The 21,912-nt window shown below is 40.6% G+C and overlaps 1 protein-coding gene across 1 annotated transcript in view; it reads left to right on the forward strand.

Moving 5' to 3' along the window:
- The window catches only part of HTRA1 (HtrA serine peptidase 1), a 35,216-nt gene extending 13,528 nt beyond the window's left edge, over nt 1–21,688 (forward strand). The window contains exons 2-9 of the mRNA XM_075107468.1: nt 3,490–3,589; nt 3,958–4,162; nt 14,884–15,078; nt 15,804–15,836; nt 17,131–17,245; nt 17,380–17,437; nt 18,308–18,403; nt 20,965–21,688. Coding sequence (XP_074963569.1) covers nt 3,490–3,589; nt 3,958–4,162; nt 14,884–15,078; nt 15,804–15,836; nt 17,131–17,245; nt 17,380–17,437; nt 18,308–18,403; nt 20,965–21,133 — 971 coding nt within the window. The 3' untranslated portion in view covers nt 21,134–21,688. The remainder of the gene's footprint in view (nt 1–3,489; nt 3,590–3,957; nt 4,163–14,883; nt 15,079–15,803; nt 15,837–17,130; nt 17,246–17,379; nt 17,438–18,307; nt 18,404–20,964) is intronic.
- The last annotated feature ends 224 nt before the right edge of the window (nt 21,689–21,912 follow it).

Raw genomic sequence — 21,912 nt, forward strand, 5'->3', positions numbered from 1 at the left:
ATATAATCAATCAAAACTTAAAGCTATTGCTTTTTCTGTTGCTTAATAGCCAAGCATGGACAGCTAAAACAGCTGCAGTGTCCAGCTCTTAAAACCTGAAAACCTGGAGGACGTTGCATATCCCCATTCCACACCTAAAACTGTATTTTCTACTAAAACCCTGAACTATCAGTACAGCTGGAAAAATATGTGTGTGTTAGAGAGCAGAGGAAAGTGACTCTTGAGAAGTTTTGAATTTCACTGCTGTGTTCTACCATGACTGGTGATGGCTGGAAACTACTGTATGGTGGTTGAAGAATGAGCATCTGCTCATATTAAGTTTGCATTACTGCTGTTTCTATGTGGAAGGCTAAATTGCCATAAAAACCTGGGCCCACTGGTGATTAAAATATAAGATAAAATTTTACATGGTGCTGGTCACTTGGAGGAAAGATAAGTGCACCTCTCAGCTCTCACACGCATTGCGCAGTAGTCCCGAAAAGGAATTAGCTATGGAGAGCACGAAGTATGTAAGTTATGGGCAAATGGTATGCATGTACACGTGTCCATTTTGGTCTCATTTTCCCCCCCGATACTTTTTCTCAGTGATAGAAGAAACTTTCAACATACTAATACTTTCACGATAGCCTTCAGATGCTCTGTTGTTACATGAGGGTGAAGACCAGCTGATAGGAATGCTTTTTATTTGCATTCATCAATTAATTCATCTGAATGGTACTTTGACTTTTGTTTATTTGCTTTAAAAAGGTATGTTTTCCATTTAAGCGGGCAGTTATTCAAGAGTTGTTGCAAAACTGTGTTACACAATGCAAGAATTCCTAATGCATAAGCAATAGGCAGGCGTGGCAAGCTTTTTAGGTCAGTATGCCATGAATCAGTATTTATTATCTAACTTTTTCAAAGTATGAAAATTTGACCTTTCAATGGCACAGCTTTGTTTGGGACTGCGCGAGGAGGTGGATTATATGTAAAATACTGTCAATTCTGAAATCTTGGCATTCGTACCCTCTGACTCAAAGTGAAGGCAGCTCTGAGGTGAAGTATTAGTAGTCTCATCATGTACAGCCTAGGCATCCTTTCTCTTCTTGAATAGCTAAATGCAAAAAAGATTGAAGGCATAAAAAAAGCTGTGTTTTCCTGTGCAGTTCCCTCAACCGTGGGAGCTATCTTTTTCAAGGGCAGGATGTGACCTTTGAATGTCTACAGCATTGTAATTGGGATGAAATCATTTTATAAGCTGTGATCAAAAAGCATATTGATGGATGCAGTAGTGCCCTGTGGCATTTTATCCCAACATCACATTAATCCAGTCTGATAATCTGTCAAAGTTTCTCTTTAATGTGAGTGAATACTTCCAAACTGCAGTTCTCATTCTTCTACCAGTTTTCCAGAACACTCCCATATTTGTCAGCTTTATAGTGATGACATGGTTCATTTGATACCGAATAGTTCTAATAAAGAGAACATAAATCCTTTGGTAAATTGATGTTTGTCAGTCAGCAAGCCCTTATGCCTTTGTGGCATTAAAGTCCAAGGAAAACAGTTTATACGTAAAGCAGAGAAAGCACGGGATACTTTTGAGGAAAACAATAGGTGAGGACACAAGTTTCCTGACCAACGTTCCTGCTTCATAAAGCAGATTAACTTCTCCGAACTGTGATCTGAAACAGCATAATGGATTATGTGGTTACTGCTGTGGCTGCTGCTCATGATCAATTGCATTTAAAAGCCCTTGAGATGTTCCACATGGAATAAATGGGAAAAAACCCCAACACATTATTGAGTGATTGGATAGTGTTTGGGTTGACCATCCACCCCTCTCATGAGGGCAGTACGTGCTAGTAGGCATTGGTAAGTCACCTGAAACCTGTTGTTCATCCCTGAATCAAACCAGTATCTGGTTAGTATTAAGAGCAGCAATGTTTTGTTCCCAAATCATTCCTCTGAATCTCCTGCTGTGGGTTTTTGCCTCCAGTATGTACTTAAAATTTTGCCTAGTTTTCCAGTCTGGTTTTCAGATAATGAAGGTCATTCAGGTTTCAGTATTGGGATGATTTCACAGGATAGTCCTGTGTCTCCTTCTACAACTCTGCAAATAAATCCTCCTGTTACGCCATCACAGCCACTTACAGCATCTACAAGCTGCTTACTGCTTTAATCTCTGGACAGATTTAGAAGCCAAATGGCATGGATGGATGGGAGCAGCACAGCACATTAATACCCATCTGAAAGTCAATTGCAGATTTGGCTTGTGTCTTTATAAGATGGATGCATTAGATAAAATGGGAAAACTAATGAAAACAAAGCGTGTTTCTTGCCTCTCGGGAAATACAAAATAACTCTTTGGGATGTTCCAGTTGCTTAGTTGCTCCCAATTTAAAGAAAAAAAAAAACAAACCACCAACTTTTGCCCCTGAACTACTTGAGAAGGGGAAGCTGGGTCAGAATTGTGATTTTTTTTTTTTTTTCCAGCACTCTTTTAGACATCTGATGGTGCAGACAGGTTTTCTGGTGGCCACAATAGGAGTTTGGTATCCAGCTGCTTTTGAAAATCACACTGACCTCTCTTGAATGCTCCGTGACCATAAGCTTTTGTGTTACAGCACTGCCCAGGAATGCAGAGCTTTGTGGTCCCATTGTTTTCATGTGCGTATCTATTTTGTAGCCTTGAGGATGGTTCAGTAACCCCAAAGTACACGGGATCCACTCCTCTGTGTAGTTGGTGGACCACAGGTGGCTGCGGTGGAAAAGGTGCCTTGAGCATGGCTGTGTAGAGCATATGTAACGTGAATCCATGCTGAGGTGACAGGCAGGGGCTGGTGGTTCAAGCTGTGTGGGGACACTGGTGGGAGAGGCAGCACAAACCTCGCACCCAAGTTAAGCTTCCGCAGCAGCTGCTGTAGGCTTACACTGGGTTTAGGACCTTCTTGTCCTCGGCATTTTACAAATGCAGCAGCAAGTGACTTCAAAAACCAAGAGGAAGGCGTATTTTGGCAGAGGAACAGAGCCATTTGTTTAATCTGAGAAGACCATACAAGCTAAACAGACCATCCAGAACAGAGGTGAGAGCAGAAATGGAGGCATCTGAGTACAAAATCCCTTTTACAAAGGAAGAGTGGGGCAGTGCAGACATGGATTAAACCCTGTGCTCCCCCCGCTCCCCCAGTGCCTCATTCCTGGGAGCTGCCAGCGGTGGGGCGTGCTGCGCCCACAGCCACCCTTGGAGCAGCAGATCTGCTGCCCCACGACCCATTTACGTGCACTTGAAACAAGAAGGTTTCATAGATCCATTTGTCCTAACAATAAAGCATGCTGCTTCTCGTGTGCAAAGAGGCAGAAGGGAAGTCTGAGGGCAAGGGTTATGCTGCAGATAACTTTTAAGAAGGGGGAAGATGTCTACTTGGAGCTTTTTTTAGATTCAGGTGTTTTGCAATGACCCGTCTCCTGTCACTTGAAGAACTCACGACATGTTTTCTGTTTCTATTTCAGGCCAAGAACATCCTAATAGCCTGCGACACAAATACAACTTTATTGCAGATGTGGTGGAGAAGATAGCTCCTGCTGTGGTTCACATTGAATTATTTCGCAAGTAAACAAGATGCCCAGTTTTGATTTTTGTATTCTTGAAAACAGCTGCCAGTGTGCCAGAAATGTTGATTGATGTTGTGTAATAACAAAGAGGTTTTTAAGATCGTAAATATTTGTCATGCCTTAAGGATTAAAGATAATTTAAGAGTCCTGGGGAAAAAAAAAACCCCGAAACTAATGCACGTGCATTATCTTCTTAATGATAGTAAGTAGCAGCACGTATCTTAAAGCATTAAAAACCACCAAACTCTTTTTGGCTGTGTGTTATTTGGAATGATTTGTGAACTTTGAACTTTTTGCAGTGGTAAATGTTTGTTTCCCATGTCTTCTAGACTTCCTTATTTAGTATTTGTTTCCCGTGTCTTCTAGACTTCCTTATTCGAAGAGGGAGATCCCTGTTGCCAGTGGTTCAGGGTTCATTGTCTCAGAAGATGGACTGATAGTGACAAACGCTCATGTCGTCACCAACAAAAACCGGGTGAAGGTGGAACTGAAGAATGGTGAAACGTATGAAGCTAAAATTAAAGATGTTGATGAAAAAGCTGACATTGCGCTAATTAAAATAGATTCTCAGGTGAGACATTAAAGCAAGATTCGTTTTATTCCTCTTAATTTAGTATCCTCTTTTCCAAAAGCCATTGCTTATTTTCATGTTTGAAGGAAAGGCTAGTAGTTTAGTGGTCTGAGTTACAGAGAATCTTTGAGCTAGGTGGATAGATGTTTTTAAAAGCCAAGTTTGCGGTTGGGAGTGGTCAATTTTATCACCTCTTGGTGTAGTGCAAACAAGTCCATCGCACTTCTGCATGTATCCTCAAAATAAAAACCAACACCATTTACTGGCTGGTTTACACATACGTTGGCTAATGTAACTCTCTCCCTTTGAGAAGAAATGGGGGTTGTTCCCTTGGGGTTGGAAGAGGGACGTGAGTCTTTCTTGTGTGCCTGTACAGATGTCACAAATTGCTTTTAGATTATATCCTTGTGCCTGTGAAGGGCTGTACCACACTGATGTAGGTATTAAAATGGGAGAGTGTGTCAGGAAGCATCTTGAATATGCAAATTAAAGCTGCCTTGGAAATATGCTCTTACACTGCAAGTGATTTTCTGAACAAACACGAATGCAACTTCTCATCCATAGTCTTCCTCCGTGTCAAACATAAGGCTGTCAGCATTATTCTGCCTCCTGCAGCAGCAGAAAAGCTGTCGCGGTTCTGCGCACGTCAACAGCATAGTGCAAGTAGAATATTGTGTCAAAATACTGTAATGTAGATGCAGTTAGATGCATGTGATTGCTTGGGTTGCTGCTCGTATTTGTGTCCCTTGTCTGGACTGTTAGTTAATGATGTCCAAATTCAACGGGCAAGAACATTTCATTTGAAACACAACTCGAAAATGTGTAGATCTTGCAGTGTTGTTTTAGTTGAGACCTATTCCCCAACGAGGTCAAAAAGTGTTTGTGCCAGAGTTCATGACTAAATCAGATGTCTAATGCAGGACCCTTGGATGACCCAAGATATGACATGCTCCTGCTGCTCCCTTGCCACCTTTGTCATTTAAAAGCTCTTTTTTCTTATTTAAAAGTTTCTTAGCGGTATCATGGCAGAAAACCTTAACAATACCAAGAATTTTTTAAAATGTTTTTTCCTCTGTTTTCCTGAGGTAACCTATTTACACATTTGCCAATTGTTTGTTTTCTCAATTTTATATTAAAGTAAGCAAAAGCAGATCTGCGGTAACAAAGCAAAGGAAAAGATCCCTGGGATGAGAACTGGCAGCATTAGGCTAAGTAGGATATGGCAGGGAATGAGGGGCAGCTGGAAAAGGGATTTAAAACTGGAAGCACAGCATGGTGGAGAAAGTAGACCAGAAAATGCTGGTGAGAAGAAAAAGACCTAAGGCAATAGGAAGGTGAGCTTCAGAGAAGGAAGACAACTGGTGTGACAGATTGTTTTGAGGACTCAAGAAGGAACAGACATAAAGGGTTTGTGTTATTTTTGGAGCCTAAAGAAATGGCTCCAAAATTTCTCTGGTGTAAGCTGCTTGCAGGAAGGGATAACCTGGAAGACTGGAAGGAGCTTGGAAAAAAGAGAATGCAGCCAGATGAGTTGCCTGTAGTGGAAACCACTGGCAAACAGGACTGGAATTGGTGATTCTAGTTATGACTTGCAAGATGGCAGAGACTCTTCTTTTTTAAAAATTACTGCTGTGTAATTAAATGATAGTTGTAATCTTTTTCCATCAGTTTAATTTCTAAACGTAGTTGTGACCCTGTTCTGCAAACAGCACATCAGCATTGCAACCTAATTAATGTGTATAAATATCTGCAAATTCTTCAAGGCAGGAACTTTTTCCATCTTAGAGCTATCTAGAGCCAAATCAGGTATGTTTTTGGTTTTGGGGGTGGAGAGGGGAGGATTCGATCCATTAATATTCAGTTGTCTATGAGAAAAAGGGTTGGTTCTAATGAAACTTTGGGAAGTGTCTCAGCACCTGGGGCTGAGCTCTTGCAGAAGAAGGTGAGTGGGCCCCCACTGCCTTCCTCACCGGATGTCAGCTTAGCACATCCGTCTGGGTAGCAGGAGATCAAATTTCCTGTCTCTGCTCTAAATTAGGTAGAATATGGGTATAAACTTGGGTCCGACATGTGCTTGGTAAGTGTCCTATCGGATGTACAGTGCAGTACCTTGTGTGTTCTTCCCCCCTGACCCCTGCCTATTGCATCCCAGGATAATTTTGAGAAGACTTGGGGAAAACTTCTTGTGTTGCTTGTTTTTTTTCTGGGATGAGGGTCCAGTTTTCCAGCTAGCTCTAGTGACAAGGCACTGGGAAATCCCAATCTAAGGTGAGGCCTGAGGCACCTTTATTTGCAGGACAGATGATGCTTTGCACTTGGAGGATTAGAAATGCAACATTTGAAGTGTCCACAAAAAGTTAAAATGGAAATGTGGTCAGCTGAGGGGTTGATTTTCAGACTGAATAGTCACGTCACAATTTTATATAACCATTCAGGTTCAGTGTTTGAGCTTTCCTTTTTGTACTGAAATGCCTTGCAATCATTCAGATTCATAAAAGGCTTTTTAAAATCACAGAGTTAATAATTTGTTGGAAGTTAAAATGTATTTGATGAATAAAGCAGTTAATGTGATGGTGGAAATAAACCTTTAAAAATCTGGATATAGCAGGAAAACCAGGAAATTCAGAAAATTTTTCTGAAGAAAGAGGTGAATTTCTTCCTTTGAATAAGTTATTTGAAGGTGACATCAAAGATGCAGACATTTTTTTTTTTCTTCTGTTTCTTTTTTTGTGGCACGTTAAGGCAGGCTATGAAGGATGAAGAATGCCTCTGTGGTTAGTAACAGAGCTGAGCTTGAAGTATGGATTTAGGCTGTCAGCTGCTATTCCTAAAACTGTTAAGATTTTGCAGCAGCCTGCATGCTGTTTTTCTTTAAGCTGTGAACATCTGGCCAAAGACATTACTAGAACTAATTTGACTTTGCTGAGTGCAAATGAGGAAATGAAGGAGGGTGGTAAAACCTGGGCACCAGTAAGGATGAACCATTTCCCTAATTAAAATCTTCTCCTTGGAAAAACATTGCAGTCAGTGAGGAACAGCAATCTGGAGTTCTTCTAATCCTGAAATACATTTATTTTTACAGTCTATAAGAGAGAGAAACTGTATTTCTTGTGTCTGTAGTGAGACACAGCAGTTTGCTGAAGCGTTGATAGTAGGAAGTAAGATTGGAGTCATGTGGGAAATGTGAAGGCAACATGACTGTTCTTCCAAATGCAAACAGCTTTGAGGAGACAGCAATACTAGAAAGAAATTATTGCAGACAATTTGGATACAAACGTAAAATTGATAAAACTTTCCTAGAAAAGTTTGGACTTTGGCAGCATAGGTAGAAGCTGGTGAAATAATCCACCTTGTGTGGCACGTGTGATGCTGCAGTGAGCCTAAACCCCATCAGAAATATTGCACAACACCCCAAAGCTAGCAGATGCTTTTGAGCTGGCAAAGCTTGATTATGAAATTCATCTCAAGGCAAATAACTACCTTGTTAAATGAGAATGTCCGATACAGTTGCTGAAAACTGCAAACACCAGAAGGAGGAAAGAAAATTTTAGGGGTGGTTTAATGGGCAATGTCAGAGTTAATGGAGGGTAGAGTGTGCCCTCACCCAAATTGAAGCTGGAAGCCAAATGCAGTGGAAGATGGAGGTAGTTTCTTACCTGGAGTTCCCTTTTAACCCTGGAAATTGGACTCTGCCCTGCAGAAATTTCTCTGTGGCAGGTGCCTATGGTTTGGCAGCAAGTACAGAAGGGGGGAACATGGTGAATGGCTTTATTTTGAGGTGTATCTTCTTCCCACATGCTTAAAATCCAGCCGTGAGACACTTGCCACTGGCTCTGAAATAGAACCTATGCTGTGGAAAATATGCCAGGATCAGAAGATTTTTGTTCCTCTGTGTGACCAGTTACTGGCTGCTGTACCCCAGGCAGGATTTGGCATCTAAGTGATACAGCAGTAGTGGCTTTGTGACTGATCCCTAATTTGCGGTGGTATTTCAGCCCTTTTGCTTAAGGTTTTTCCTGCATTTTACTAATAACCACTTAGTTTGACACTTTTAAATCAACAAGACCTGCTGCCCTCATTCCTTCGGTGGTTTCATGAGGCAACGCAGCATCTGTATCTTTGCGGTCAGAGGGGATTTGCTTTTTTCCCTGTGTGTACAAACTGGAGGAAGCAGGAAAGCAAACATTCCTGTTTATGTATCAATATTTTAATAGCCTGCATTTCAAAAAAAGCAAACTACTTGAATACCAGCTGTAAGTGGCTTTTCTAAAATGCTATTTTACTTTGAAATCTGTTGCTGGATATTACATTGCTTCCTCTAGAGAGGCTGGGGAAGCCCACGTATTGGTTCCAGAAGTCTTCAGGACCTATAAAAATGAACAGCTTGTAAAAAGCTTGCATGTTAACTCCTGTTTACTCACCAGTTTAGGCTGCAGTGTTTCCTGCCATCTTCAGCTCCCAGTAGCCCTCACTGTGGGGATGATGTGCTGGTCCAGCTCCCCGCACAGGGAAATGCTCGCAGACTTCCAGTGTGGGCCTGCCAGCACCAGGGTATTTTATTTTATTTTAAGGGAGAACAGCAATGTCTTGCAAGATAATTGAAATCCTGGTGACATAGCAAAACAACGCTTCATCCTTTTTTCTTTTTTTTTTTTCTACAAGCTTCCCATGCTCCGTATTTAGATGGAGAGACTCAGTTTTGTTTTTCTAACTATAGATGAAATACTTTTGGAGTCTTGTAATGCATTTAGCTTGGGTTTTTAATTTTCTTTGGCATTTTGTCAAGCAGTTTCTAGGTTGTAGATGATACTCTACATTTTTATATGCTCATGGCCTGTGTTTTTATTTTGCCATAACCTATTCTGAAAGTTAAATAGTTTCATTAATGAGAACAGAAATGTAATTCCCAGGGAAGTTACATGTTTTGCCAGAGTTACTTACAGCTGAATTATCATACCATACAAGTATCTGTTTCCTTTCCACCTAAAAATAAAAAGCTTGAAGGAAATGTCACCATTTAAAACAAATTGAACTCTGAAAATTTGTCTTCTCTTCATCAGTTTATTGAACTACTTCCTGCAAATTCATGATCTGCCTCCCACAAATGAAGGGGATTACAGAGCAGAGAAGGGATTTACTTGCTTTCTGTGCCAACATAAAGACAGATTCACTTATTTCATGGATGAAAGTTTTCCAACCGAAACACCTACTGGTTACGGTCATCTATCTCTTGGTTTTTATTCCTCTGTGGCACAGGCTGTGCCCAGTGGTGGTTACGTGCTGCCTCTTTGTTTAGTTTCTGAGCTGATTTGTCAAGGCTCCACTTACATTACCTGACTCGAGCTACATTGCTAATGTACATCAGGTGAACATCTGGCTCCTGGCTGATCATGCTCTTCCTCTATACTTGTCCGAATCCCTTGTGCCACGATAGCTGTGTCTTATTGTTGGATGAAGCCGTTTCTTGTGGTAGTGCACATTTCGTGGGAGTTATGTTTATCCAGGGTTTGAGTCAAATCCATATATAAAAATGCCTGAAACCCTTTGGGATGAGAAAGGCTTAAAATATTAACACTAATTAATGGCTCCTTCTCTGGCTGGGTGTAAACAGTGAGTCATGTGCCACTTACGGTTTTGCATGTTTAGTCCTATTTCTGTGTACTTGCAGAATGCCTGCTTGCAGATTTGTTTTATTGAGTAAACATGGATCCCAGCAGAGCCCTGAGGCTTCATCAAATCGAAAACGGAGGGATGAGGGAAAGAAATGTATATGTTGCCCAAGGTCATGCAGTGAGTCACTGGGAAAGCTGGGTTTAGGTGCTGGGTGTTTCTGGCTCCCTGTTCGTTGTGCTGCAAGGCATGCTCATTTCCCTGGGACTTTAATTAACTGTTGTGGCAAATCTATAGTTAACTGAAGAGAATCACGAGTTGTAACAGGAGTTACGTCATTCTGATGACCATCAGACATTATATAAAAATTGAAGAGGGTCTATTTATTAAGTATAGTTATTAAGGGCCCTTTACCCAAGCACAGACCTGGTTTACAAGGACTGCCTTGACATCCTAGGCAAGAACTTGCCCGTAGAAGGGTGTGAGGGCAGAGGCAGGGTGTTCTGATACGATTCTGGTTACAGCCTCTGTTATAAGTGCTTGCCCTGCATTTCCAGTGCTCCTCTTATGGACTGCAGAAGGACATACCTCCCACTCGATCACTTGATGCCCAGGGGTTTTGACTGGTTTTATACTGAGATAACTTCAAAACCACCTCTACAATTTAAATAAATACTTGGGTTTTTTAATAATGGAAAGTTCGTTCTGAATGTGGCGATGTTGTAACAGAATCATAAAATGTCCTGAGCTGGAAGGGACCCACAAGGACCATTGAGTCCAACCCCTGTCCCTGCACAGAACAATCCCAAATTCACACCATATCTCTGAGGGCCTTGGCCAAGTGCTGCTTGAATATCGCCAGGCTGGTGCCGTGATGCCTCCCTGGGGAGCCTGTTCCAGGGCTCCACCACCCTCTGGGGGAAGGACCTTCTCCTAATGCCCAGCCTAACCCTCCCCTGGCACATCTCCCTGCCATTCCCTCGGGGCCTGGCGTTGGTCACCAGAGAGCAGAGACCAGCCCTGCCCCTCCTCCTCCCCTCGGGAGGGAGCTGCAGAGCGCCATGAGGGCTGCCCTCGGCCTCCTCTTCTCCAGGCTGGACAAACCCAGTGACTTCAGCTGCTCCTCGTACGGTTTCTCCTCTAAACCCTTCGCTAACTTTGTGGCCCTTCTCTGGACACTCTCCAGTAACTTTATATCCTTAACGTCCTATGGCTTTTTAAAAATTTTTACTTAATATTATATATTACAATTATTTTAGGTATTATAATATGTAAACATATTTATATTATTTTTTAAGCTTTTTAAGAGAAAAAACACCCAAATTTAAAGCCACTACAGTACATATATTAATTATAACCAATTCTTCATGGCATTTACTCGTAGAGGCTCTAATGAGAGTATTTACATGTAGTGCTGTGAGTGCACTCTGCACCACGCTGCAAAATCATAAGGAATAGCATTTCAAGTAGTACACAAACCCTGCTGACTTTCATTTACCCCATAGACACCCAGACTTTGGAGCTCTTTTCCAACTGTTCTCATCATTCTTGTTCTTTAAGTGTGTCAGATACCCACATGGGTGGTCCTCCTGTCCCCTCCCCATGGCACAGGGCAATATGATTCTGATATAACAGATAAAAATTAATTCTCTTGGTTAACAGAATATGGCAAATCAAATGCATTAGTTACATTTGTAGTTATCTTGAGAGAGCGTATTTTTACATAAGGTTATATCTCTTCTAGAAATGTACTGCATAGAGAACACGTTTTCCAAAGCTATGTTTTTCATATGTGCAGGGCAAGGCAATTTTTTGCAATAGATTTTTGTTCCTAGCAAAGCAAAGGAAGGGTTAGCCAGACTCTTTCCAGAGGCCGTGTTGAATCACACGGATGACCCACAGCCAATCCATACAGACTTTGAACTGAAGCCTAGCTAGTATAGGCACAGGCTTGAAAACTCAGCACTATCAAAAGTAATTGTATTAGTCAGAGGTTGTTCATGGTTTTCCTTTCTGCTGCCAAATGCGATTTTGGCTTTGTGACTGTTTTTATAACTCAGGAACATTGTATAAATTTTTAACTTTGTACATGACCAATCTTTCATTTTTTTCTATTAATGAAGAAAAAAATCTGTTTTCTTTTGCTCATCTATGTTTCATTTGCTGATAAATGTCCTCTTTCTCTAGAAAGTATGTTTTCAGTGCGTTGGGATACAAACAAAAGCCACTTTTGTGGTGGTGTTTAGTGTTTTTTTCTTTTTTTAATAAGGAAAAGCAGTGCCAAAATGCAATGCTCTTCTTGACCAGTGACATATTGAAAGCATGTGCTACGTAAGCTTAATAGCATCTGTTGAGAAAAGGAAGGGCCAGGGTGCTCCCTCTATCCAAACAATACCCATATGGGGCTGTTTGTGTTGCATATACTGCGTGCTTCCCAGCACAGCTAACTGTAGCTGCCTCTTCCCCGCTGTGCTGGAGAGGTCCCGTGGAGTCAAGGCTGTGGCCTGAGATTATGAACTACTCAGCAGTGTAGCCCTGGGATGCTGCTGCTTGTTTGTCGTGCTGCAAACATGATGGGGATACTAGGTATCGCTGTTGAATCCTTCTCAGAATTAACCCACAGCCTTGGTTGTATTTATCTGTGTCTGTGACACTGACAGGGACCACGGGTAACTGTTATTAACAGTAGGGCATTGCTGGTTGTGAAAACTTTCTTCTGAAAGATCATTAGAAAGGGAAATGTTTGTCTCCTTGCTGTGTTGCCTATTCTGTTGCTCTTCCAACTGATTCTGTTTAACAAGCAGTTGGTTAATTACTTTCTTGCTGTCTGGAGACCGAAAGATAAGTTTCCATCAAGCATCTTATCCTGTCTGGGATTTGGCAGTGAGTTTTATTGAAACAATCTGTTCATCTGAGTAAAATTTTGCTGGTGGAATTGTAACAAAGTTGGATAAAGGATACACAGGACCAGGCTTGTCAAATATTAAAACCATAACTTCTGTATTTGCAGCAGCATACAGTGATGACCGATGCTTTTATTTTGTACTTTCTATTTTACAGACATTGTGTACCTCCTGGGACATTTGAAAAAAACCTGTAGGTGAAAAATACAAAGTGATGGGCTTTTGGGTTAGTTTATATTGGTGGATTTTTTTCCTTAAGAGTGACTTTTCAATACAGGCTTTCAAACTGCTGGTGACAGAAGACCCCAAAAGACCTAGCTCTCGATTTCCAATTTAAACATCTAATGTTTTCCCTTTTGCCAAAATTTAGTAGTGATTCAGCTTCTATTAACTTCTGAAACAAAATTGTCACTGCCCTGGGAATCTGTACAAATAATGAGGGCATACTAAATATTAACTTGTTTATCTGCTACGTGAGAACATAGTATATACCTTTTGGATCCTATCAAGTATAGGTGCATACATCTGTGTACTTCGGAACACATATGGGATGAAAAAGGCACCTTCTGGAAGTTTTCCAGAAGGATTGAATTACAAGAAGGGCTATTAGGCAAATATGTACCTCCATTTTAGGTACACAGCTCAAGAATACCTTGAAGGTACCCTGGTTTAATAAAGTGACTATGTTACCCACTCCTTGGAAATTGGTTTAAGTTAGTCTCTAGGTGGGGCTTCCACTGCATCTAGAATCACTGACGTGTTTTGAAAGTTTGTATTAATGCCTTTTTCCATTTGGGGGATGGGTTTGTTGAGCAAAGGAAAGAATTTTGAAGGGGGGCGAGCTTGGAGGAAAGCTGTGTTAAAGTCAGATTTGCCAAGCGAAAGATACATCCCTTCAGACGACTTCTGTTTTGATTTCAGGTTCAGTAACCTTCTAATCCTCCAAACCCTTGAGTCGAAACCTGAATTCATACACGTCCATGTCTACTGATGCTAAAAGAAATAGGCTAGTGCCATGATTAAATATGTAGTTAAGTAGCTGGGGTGGGTCAGGATCATTTGGGCAACAGATTAGACATTAAAGGAGTAAAATGTGTAACATCACTGAAAGGGTAAAGACTGATTTTTAAAAATACAAAGCAAAGATAAAATGGAGCTCAATGTACATTTCACAGGCGGGTGATAAATAAAGGCAAAGTATTTATTTGAAATATGATCTGTTTCAGACAACACTTAATTACTTGGTGAGTAGGAGGCCTTAAGAACTTCTCAACTGTTTTCTGATTGCTGCGGGGGGGTTATTGGTCCAGTTTGAATCATCTGTTATCCAGCCAGTTCAGTTCCTGTGCAGATACAACACTTCTTGGAGAAACCGTACTCTGTTCCCTTGATGCATTGCATTGGCAAAGGTCTGTGGATCCAACCTTCCCTCCGCCCCCTTTTTTTTTTTTTTTATTGCTGTAAATTGCAAGGATCTCTATTGATGCTGGATTTTAAGAATGTTTTGTGTCTTAGTGGGAATGTCTTCAATAGCATGATAGTTAATATGTTCAGAGGTAAGATCTTGAAAGGAAAATATAACGGTATCCCCTACTCTCATAACAGAATAATCCCATAAAGTCTTTAAATCCTAGCATCTTCAGAAGAAGATATCAGAGTATGTGGGAGGCAATATAATTCTTTAGAAGAGATATTCCATCGAATAAAGATGAAACGTTAGCTGGTGTCTTATGAGAATATAAAATGTTTTTAACTATACATATGCATGTTTAATACACTTTGTCCGTTGCTTTCGTGACTCTTTAGTGCTCACTCTTAAACAATATATTATTTTTACTTCAGCAGCTGTTGACTAATTATTTCAAGAAGCTGTCAGAAACAATTCATTCCTAGTATCAACAGATGTTTGCTTTGTACTTCCTTTGGTCTTTTAATTTTTTTTAATGTGTACCTGTTGTGGAAGAAGCACCCCTACAGTCTAAAGAGCCCACTCTTTAGAGCAGAAGTTGATTGAGATTTTCTGTACAAAGCCACGTGAAATATTCAAAGAAAACAGAGCAAGCAAAATCCCAAAGGATAAAAGCCTCTCGTTTTTTGCTCTGCCTATTAATGTATTCATGCTTCTATAGAATTTCTTCTACCTGTGTAGTGGGTGGTGTCTTAACGTTTGATTTTTTAAAATTTAATTTAATTTTATTTTATTTGTAGGGTAAATTGCCAGTTCTTCTGCTTGGTCAGTCTGCAGACTTGAGGCCAGGAGAATTTGTGGTCGCGATTGGAAGTCCATTTTCTCTTCAAAACACAGTGACAACAGGGATCGTTAGTACCACTCAGCGTGGAGGGAAGGAGCTGGGGCTCCGCAACTCTGATATGGACTATATTCAGACCGATGCCATCATCAACGTATGTCCCACTCTGAGCCTTGTCCCCTGGAGCTCTTAAATTTCTTGAACAGTTGCTTTGAAAATTTCACCAGTGTTACAGTTCTTAAGAACAGCAAATGTAGTTGGCTTTTCTTTCATTCATGTAAATATGGACATCTGCGCTGCAGCAGCACTTGATTGTTGTTTAAAAATCCCCCAAGGAATCACACCAAGTACAATATCTGCCTTCACTTTGAAATTCTTACGAATTACAGGGGAGGAGGCAATATTCCCTGCAAATAAGTGTCTTTTCAAAGTCTATCATGTTTTCTGAAAAAGAAGCCAAGCTTAGTTTAAGGATTCAAGTTTGTTTCTGCACTTAAGGCAAAACAATAGTTTTTGTACTTCTACTGCTGACCTTATAAGAAATCTTCGCTAACAGCTTCCAGAACTGCCCTAAAATCTTCTAGTGTGGTACTATTAAAACAAAAGAAAAACCTAGTGTGGTACTATTAAAAGAAAAACCTTTGCTTTCTTAACTTATTCTGGCAAGAGAAGAAGGACTAAGCATTTGCAAAATTCAGCTGAAAGGGATGATGTTAAGTGTTAATGGGTTTGGATGTTAAGATAGTTCTCTATTGCACATATTTAATGGACAATGAAAAAATTGCTACAGAAATATTTAAAAAATTTCTTTTATGTTTTGCTTGCCATGAATTAAGAGGTACATATTATAACATGTTCTTGCCATATGTTTTTTTTCAGTACGGAAACTCCGGAGGACCTCTAGTAAATCTGGTAAGAGTTTCTTTAAGTTTGTTTGCTTCCTGTTAAGCTTTTTAATTTTTCCTTTTTAGTTTATAAACCAAAACCAAAAAACCCCACCCAAACAAACAACCAAACAACACCCCACACCAGAAATGTAATTCAGAGCATTCAATATCTGGCTGACTGCACAAAGTTCACATGGTTCTTAATAATCACTTGTCTGTGTTTATGTTGGCAAATCACAAGATACGCTTGGATTTCAATATTTAAGGTGTTTATGGTTTGCATAGTTTTGAGCAAATGTAATGCCTAATTATTTTTGCCCATGCCTTGCAAAAAGCAGAAAGCACATTTTAAAGTTGAGGTGTTTGCCTTCAGTGTATACCACACAGCCAGCAATAATTTATTTTGCATCCTGAAACTCAGCTTAACAGTTCAAAAACATATCTACCCCTTTATTTTGAATCACACTGAGGGGATTGAAAAGCCCACGCATTTATCAGAGGATTAGGATTTATTTGCTGCTATTGTAGAATGCAGTCAGAGCTGACCTTGCAGCAGCTGTGGAGAAGCCCAAGAGAGAACAACCGAAGCAGGTTGCAAAACCCAGCTGCTGTGTGAGCTCTCAGATGGGGTCGAACAGAGGAGAGGCAGTGGTCCGCAATGAGGGACAGCACAAGTTGGAAGAAAGTGCTAGTCAGATTTGCTGCCTTGGAGATTTGGCAATTGTTTTTTTCACCTGACTCACAGTACAATTTCAGCATCAGTAACATCCATTTTAAAATTTGTAGTTGGATAGTTTTTACCTGGGGTAGATCAAGGAAGGAAGCTGCTGAGATTTCAGAACTGTTTGAAACATCAGGTGTCAGCAGAGGTGTTTAATCCAAAATTCTCTCTTGGAGTCACACTACCAGGAAAGGCTTTTGATTTTGTTGTTTTTCTTTATATTATTATGCGATATTTGCTCAGCACCTCACCTGCAGGTCAGTGCTATGCTTCATGAGGTGCCTCCTGAAAAAAAACAGAGTGAAATTGGCTGTAGAATATGCTGCTTGTCTGCTGCAAGCTGGAGAGCTGCCCAGTTCTGATTTCCCTTCCGCTAGCAGCATTATGAATATCGACATTGGTTTTCTAGAATTGTGGGATAGTTTTTTTTAAATCAATAGAGGATTCGGAGAAATTAGTCTTACAGAAGCCATTTGGAAAATTGAAAAGCAGCTACGGAATGTGTTGTATGAATTTGTCTTTATGATTGCATGGAAGAAATAATCCATTCTCTTCAAGATGTTTCACGTTTGCTAATAACAATTTCTTATTTCTTCAGGATGGTGAAGTCATAGGAATTAACACATTAAAAGTTACAGCAGGGATCTCATTTGCTATCCCATCAGATAAAATCAAAAAGTTCCTAACTGAATCCCATGACAGACAAGCTAAAGGTACTGTAATTTATCTCTTTGAAAGAGAAAAACATGCAAATGGTAATAAAACAGAAGTCAACAGCCTTTGAGGCTCTATTTTTGGTAAGAGCAATTTATCAAGACCTGTTTTCCTTTTTTTTTTTTTTTTGTAGGAAAAGCTATAACCAAAAAGAAATACATTGGCATTCGAATGATGTCTCTAACTCCTAGGTAAGTAAAAGGATGGCTCCTCACCTTTCTGAAGTGTGGTCACTGCATGCATTTGGATCAAGCTCATGAGCTGCAGAAACAACCAGGAGGTTTGAACCAGGAGTGTGTGTCTCCTCCGTAGGCGCTGGTGGCAACTCGCAGCCGATTTGTGCTACATTTTTCTCTGCATCTGCTGCATGGTTGAGCTCTCCTGTAGATTCTATGACCTAGTTTTTAAACAACTCCTTGGCTTTTTCTTTTCCTTAATTCTTCCGAAGAGAATAGTTAGTGATCCTTAATTTGTCCTGGGGCTCTATTAGTGTTGTTACTGTCTGTCCTGGGTTGTCAGGAGGGTTGAGGAGAAAACAAGACAGTATGTTTTCAAGAATTACAGCAGCCACATTCATATTTCCATTCATACAAAATTATTTTCATTAAACAATTCACTTAATGTAAAATGAAACTTTTGTGTGGACTTGCTTATTCGTACTCAAACCAGAAAAGACTCATGAGCAGATGGTGCTACACCCTGTAGAAATAACTACAAGTTTTTTTACATATGCATTGAAAAGTGAAGGTTTTTTTCAGCTGTTCAGGATCTTCGTAGTTCTCAAATAATGACCAAGTTTTGAAATGTTTTAACTCAGATCCTCTGTATCTAGTAAAATTATTGTCTTTACCAGAAATAGGCATTAAAGAACTGTATGCCTGCAAAAAGTGTAATAATTCTTGAAATACTTTACAATTCATTTTAACCCTTAAAAGTGTCACATCAACATGTGTAAAATACCTCAGCTAGTGAATGATAGGTCAGTTAACTAAGTAAAAATGCGTGATTTCCCCCCCCCCATCTTGTCAAAATATTTTTGTTGCATTTTCTTCATTTTCCAGCAAAGCTAGAGAGCTGAAGGATCGCCATAAAGACTTTCCTGATGTTGTCTCTGGGGCCTATGTTATTGAAGTAATTCCAGAAACACCAGCTGAAGCGTAAGTTGAACTACTTTTTTCTCAAAACCACTGCCACTGACTTAAGGGGGTAATGATGGAGAATGTTCACTGCTTAACTGGCTATCTTGATTATGCTAAATTAACAAAATTACAACCATCTGATAGCTATTAGGTTGTCTGCTGGAAACTGGTTTGTGGTTTCAGTCTAGTCCCCTATGGGCAATATTGTGAACATATCAGGGTATTGCAGTGAAGCCCTGTCAGCGTTCCTGGCCAAAAGGGCAAGGATGCAGTGGGCGTGAAAACTCAATTTTCATTTTTCTCAGCGATTGCTTCCAAGACATCTGTTGTACCGATGCCAGTGCTGATTGCTTGTGCATGTTAGGGCCCTGCTGGTCACTCCTGTAGGAAAGCAAGGGAGAAGCTTTGCTTCCACCTTGTGAAGACATGTCTACCTCAGCCCAACCACCTCAGCATTGGGCAAACCCACCAGCTCTCCTGGCATGCTTCTGTCAGGGGTGAAATCCTCTCTTGGTATGAGATACTCTTCAATGTGAGAGCTTTGTCAGGAGTCATGTTACTGGGAAGGCCTTTTTTGTTTTGGCCAACTGGTCTTTTTTTTCATGTTATTCAGCATTTGCTCTGAACCTCACCTGCTGTTTGGTACCACGCTTCATGAGATGTCTGGCTGAAGTACAGCATGTGGTCTGTGGTCACAGTCACTGGTCTGTCTGACTTTTGGTGGAGACAGTTTCCCTCTAGAGTTCGGTTAATACAAAACCATGTAGTAATCCAGGGTAGGAAATAGGAAACTTCACTAATTTTCTGAAACTGGAGATCATTTAAGAGAAGGGTAAATCTTTGTGGCAAGAAAGAGGTGTATGTAGCACCAAAGCCAAGTAGGCAGAAAGCTGCTCAGAGCAGTCATATGTTATCTCTTAGGGACACTGCAAGGATGGTTGGACGATATCTTTTTGTTACAGTTTGGATGCCACTGTAAGACATACAGTGTTAGCTCTCCGGCTTGCTTTCTAAATTATTGCTGCTTTGTGTAGATAATTCTTGTTGGCAGCACTGTTTGTGCAGAATACTGGTGTCTGTAATGTGACATTAAACTGCAGTTAGCGTAGGAGTAATGTGGCTGCTCTGTTGTGGCAGTGAACTTTCTGCCTTGACACGCAGGTCCAGTCTGAAGGCAGAGAAAAAACCTTATAGGAGCACAGGTAATATTAGCAGAGAACGGGAGAAAGACGTTAGAGAGGTAGAAGAAATGTGAGGCAACGTAGCCCCATAACTTGAAGGCAAACTCAAATCAGGACGCTGCTTCTGAAGGCTGGCCTGGCAGTTAAAATGCAGCCCATGTTTGCTCTGTCTCCCCCACTCCTTGTCCCCCTGCCTACAGCTTTCTCCGTTCTGCTGATTTCCTCTCCAATGCACGTTGTGTAGATCTGCTGGGTAGGAGATCAGAGCAGTTCTGCAGTGACGTGTCCTGGGTATGAGTTGAGAGGAGAGGCTGCACAAGAGACCAAGATAATCTGGAATGGTTTGTCCCATGAAAATGCTTTAAGCCATGCCTTCAGTAGGCAACCAGATTTGTTGCAAATGTTGGCCAAGGCCTCCTGCTTGCAGGAGACACTCGTGTAAGGCATTTTCTGTGGGCGGAAGAGGTTGATGAAAATGATGACTGCTCTGTGGTTTTGTAAAGAAGGATTATGCTGAAGGGCTGAATCATGTCTGATCTGGTTACTTGGTTAATATTTCCATAACTTGGAGCCAGATACTTGTGCAAGACTAGGCAAGACGTGGTCGATTGTATTCCTCACCACCCTGTTTCTCGGTCGTGGCAACAGTCTCAGCCAGCTGGGGGAGAGACCCATGGCCCTGGGCAGGGGGAGCCTTGCAGTGCAGCTCTGGTTCTGTCCTGTCTTGCTTTGGCTTGGGAGGGTTTTGTTTTGGGTTTGTGTATGGTGCTGAGGTCAGGAGAAGGGATTCTGGGGGCTACAGGCAGGCGGACAAGGGGAAGGACATGCATGCATCTTTGGTGGCTGGCCTAGATTGCTGCATGTGTTATTCTGCTTAAGTTTAAAACACAAAGGTAAGGTGAAGTGGCTGCCAAAAAGCTATATGTGGAGAACAGCATGGATCCAGGACTGAAATTCCTCATGAGTTAACACACAGTGCCACTCAGATTGCTTTGCTATGTATAGATGAATAAAAGCTTGGAAGATTTCCCCTCTAAAATAGGTCCCTTCTTGCAATTATTTTAAAAGAAAAATATGCCTCTGTCTCTTCCACCGAATCAGCATTTAGGATGCTTATTGCAGAATTACCACACTATTCGCAGTAGTGAATTCCACTGAAGAGACTGAACTACAGGATACATCGAACTTGTACCTCCATCCAATTTATGAGGTTTCTGCATTGTATTGTAATTTTTACCACTTTATGAATTCTGATTGACTTTTGCATGCCTGCTATGTCTCTATGCAACTGTCATTGGGCGGGAAACAGGAAAAATCTAGCAATATTTTTTTTTAAACACTAACGTAAAGACAATAAAATGGCAATTATAATAATACATTGCTGCTTTGTGTTTTCAGTGGTGGCCTGAAGGACAACGATGTGATTATAAGCATCAATGGACAGTCAATAAGTTCAGCCAGTGATGTCAGTGACATTATTAAAAAGGACAGTACGTTGAACATGGTTGTACGCAGGGGCAATGAAGATGTTATGTTAACAATAGTTCCTGAAGAAATCGATCCCTAACCAGAAACATGAGCTGGATTTCATGTTTTCTTTTAACAGCATTGGACTGCTTATATTCTCTCTGTGCTGGTACAGGAAACGTTAGACTTCTGACCAACATTCTGCTTCTTCAGTGGATTAGTATTGGCCAACAGAGTAACTTCTAATAAATAGGTTTAAGGTGCAAAATCAGTGTAATTTCACATACTCCAGATGATAATTTTTTTTCCTTCTGTATTATGTATGCAATGTATTCTTTACTGGCTGTTACATTCCCTGCTTAACAAATTGACGTTTGCTTCCCTGTGTTGAATAGATTTACCATTATTTCTGCTAAGATTTAAACAAAACCCATGCACACAATGTGTGTTGTGGTATTCAGGTATTTATAGGTTAGCTGTGTTTTAACTGGAAATACCATTGTAAAGGGGTAGTTGGTTTAAAAGAAAACACAATTGGAAAAAAGTTTTGTTTATAAACACAAAGAAATCCCAACCAAAATAACCTTTTGAGGATCCCATGCAGGATTTTAATACTATGATATTTTCCTAGTGTTATTAAAATAATTCAACAGTACTTCTTGTGAGTGATTCATTTTACTTCCTTTGTGGAGTGTTTTTCTCTGAGCAGCACATCTGCCTGAAAGGATGTCCTGATGGTCTCCTTTTTATCATCATAAACCGAAACACTTATTTTTTTCAGTATTTTCATATTTTCAGTATGTGCTTTTATTTGCACTCTTGTGCATCTGCTTTTCTTAGTGTGGCTGGCTCGAATGTCATATTGGCCTGTCTTCCAGA

This window comes from Phalacrocorax aristotelis, chromosome 12 (genome assembly GCF_949628215.1).
Source record: "Phalacrocorax aristotelis chromosome 12, bGulAri2.1, whole genome shotgun sequence".
NCBI lineage: Eukaryota > Metazoa > Chordata > Aves > Suliformes > Phalacrocoracidae > Phalacrocorax > Phalacrocorax aristotelis.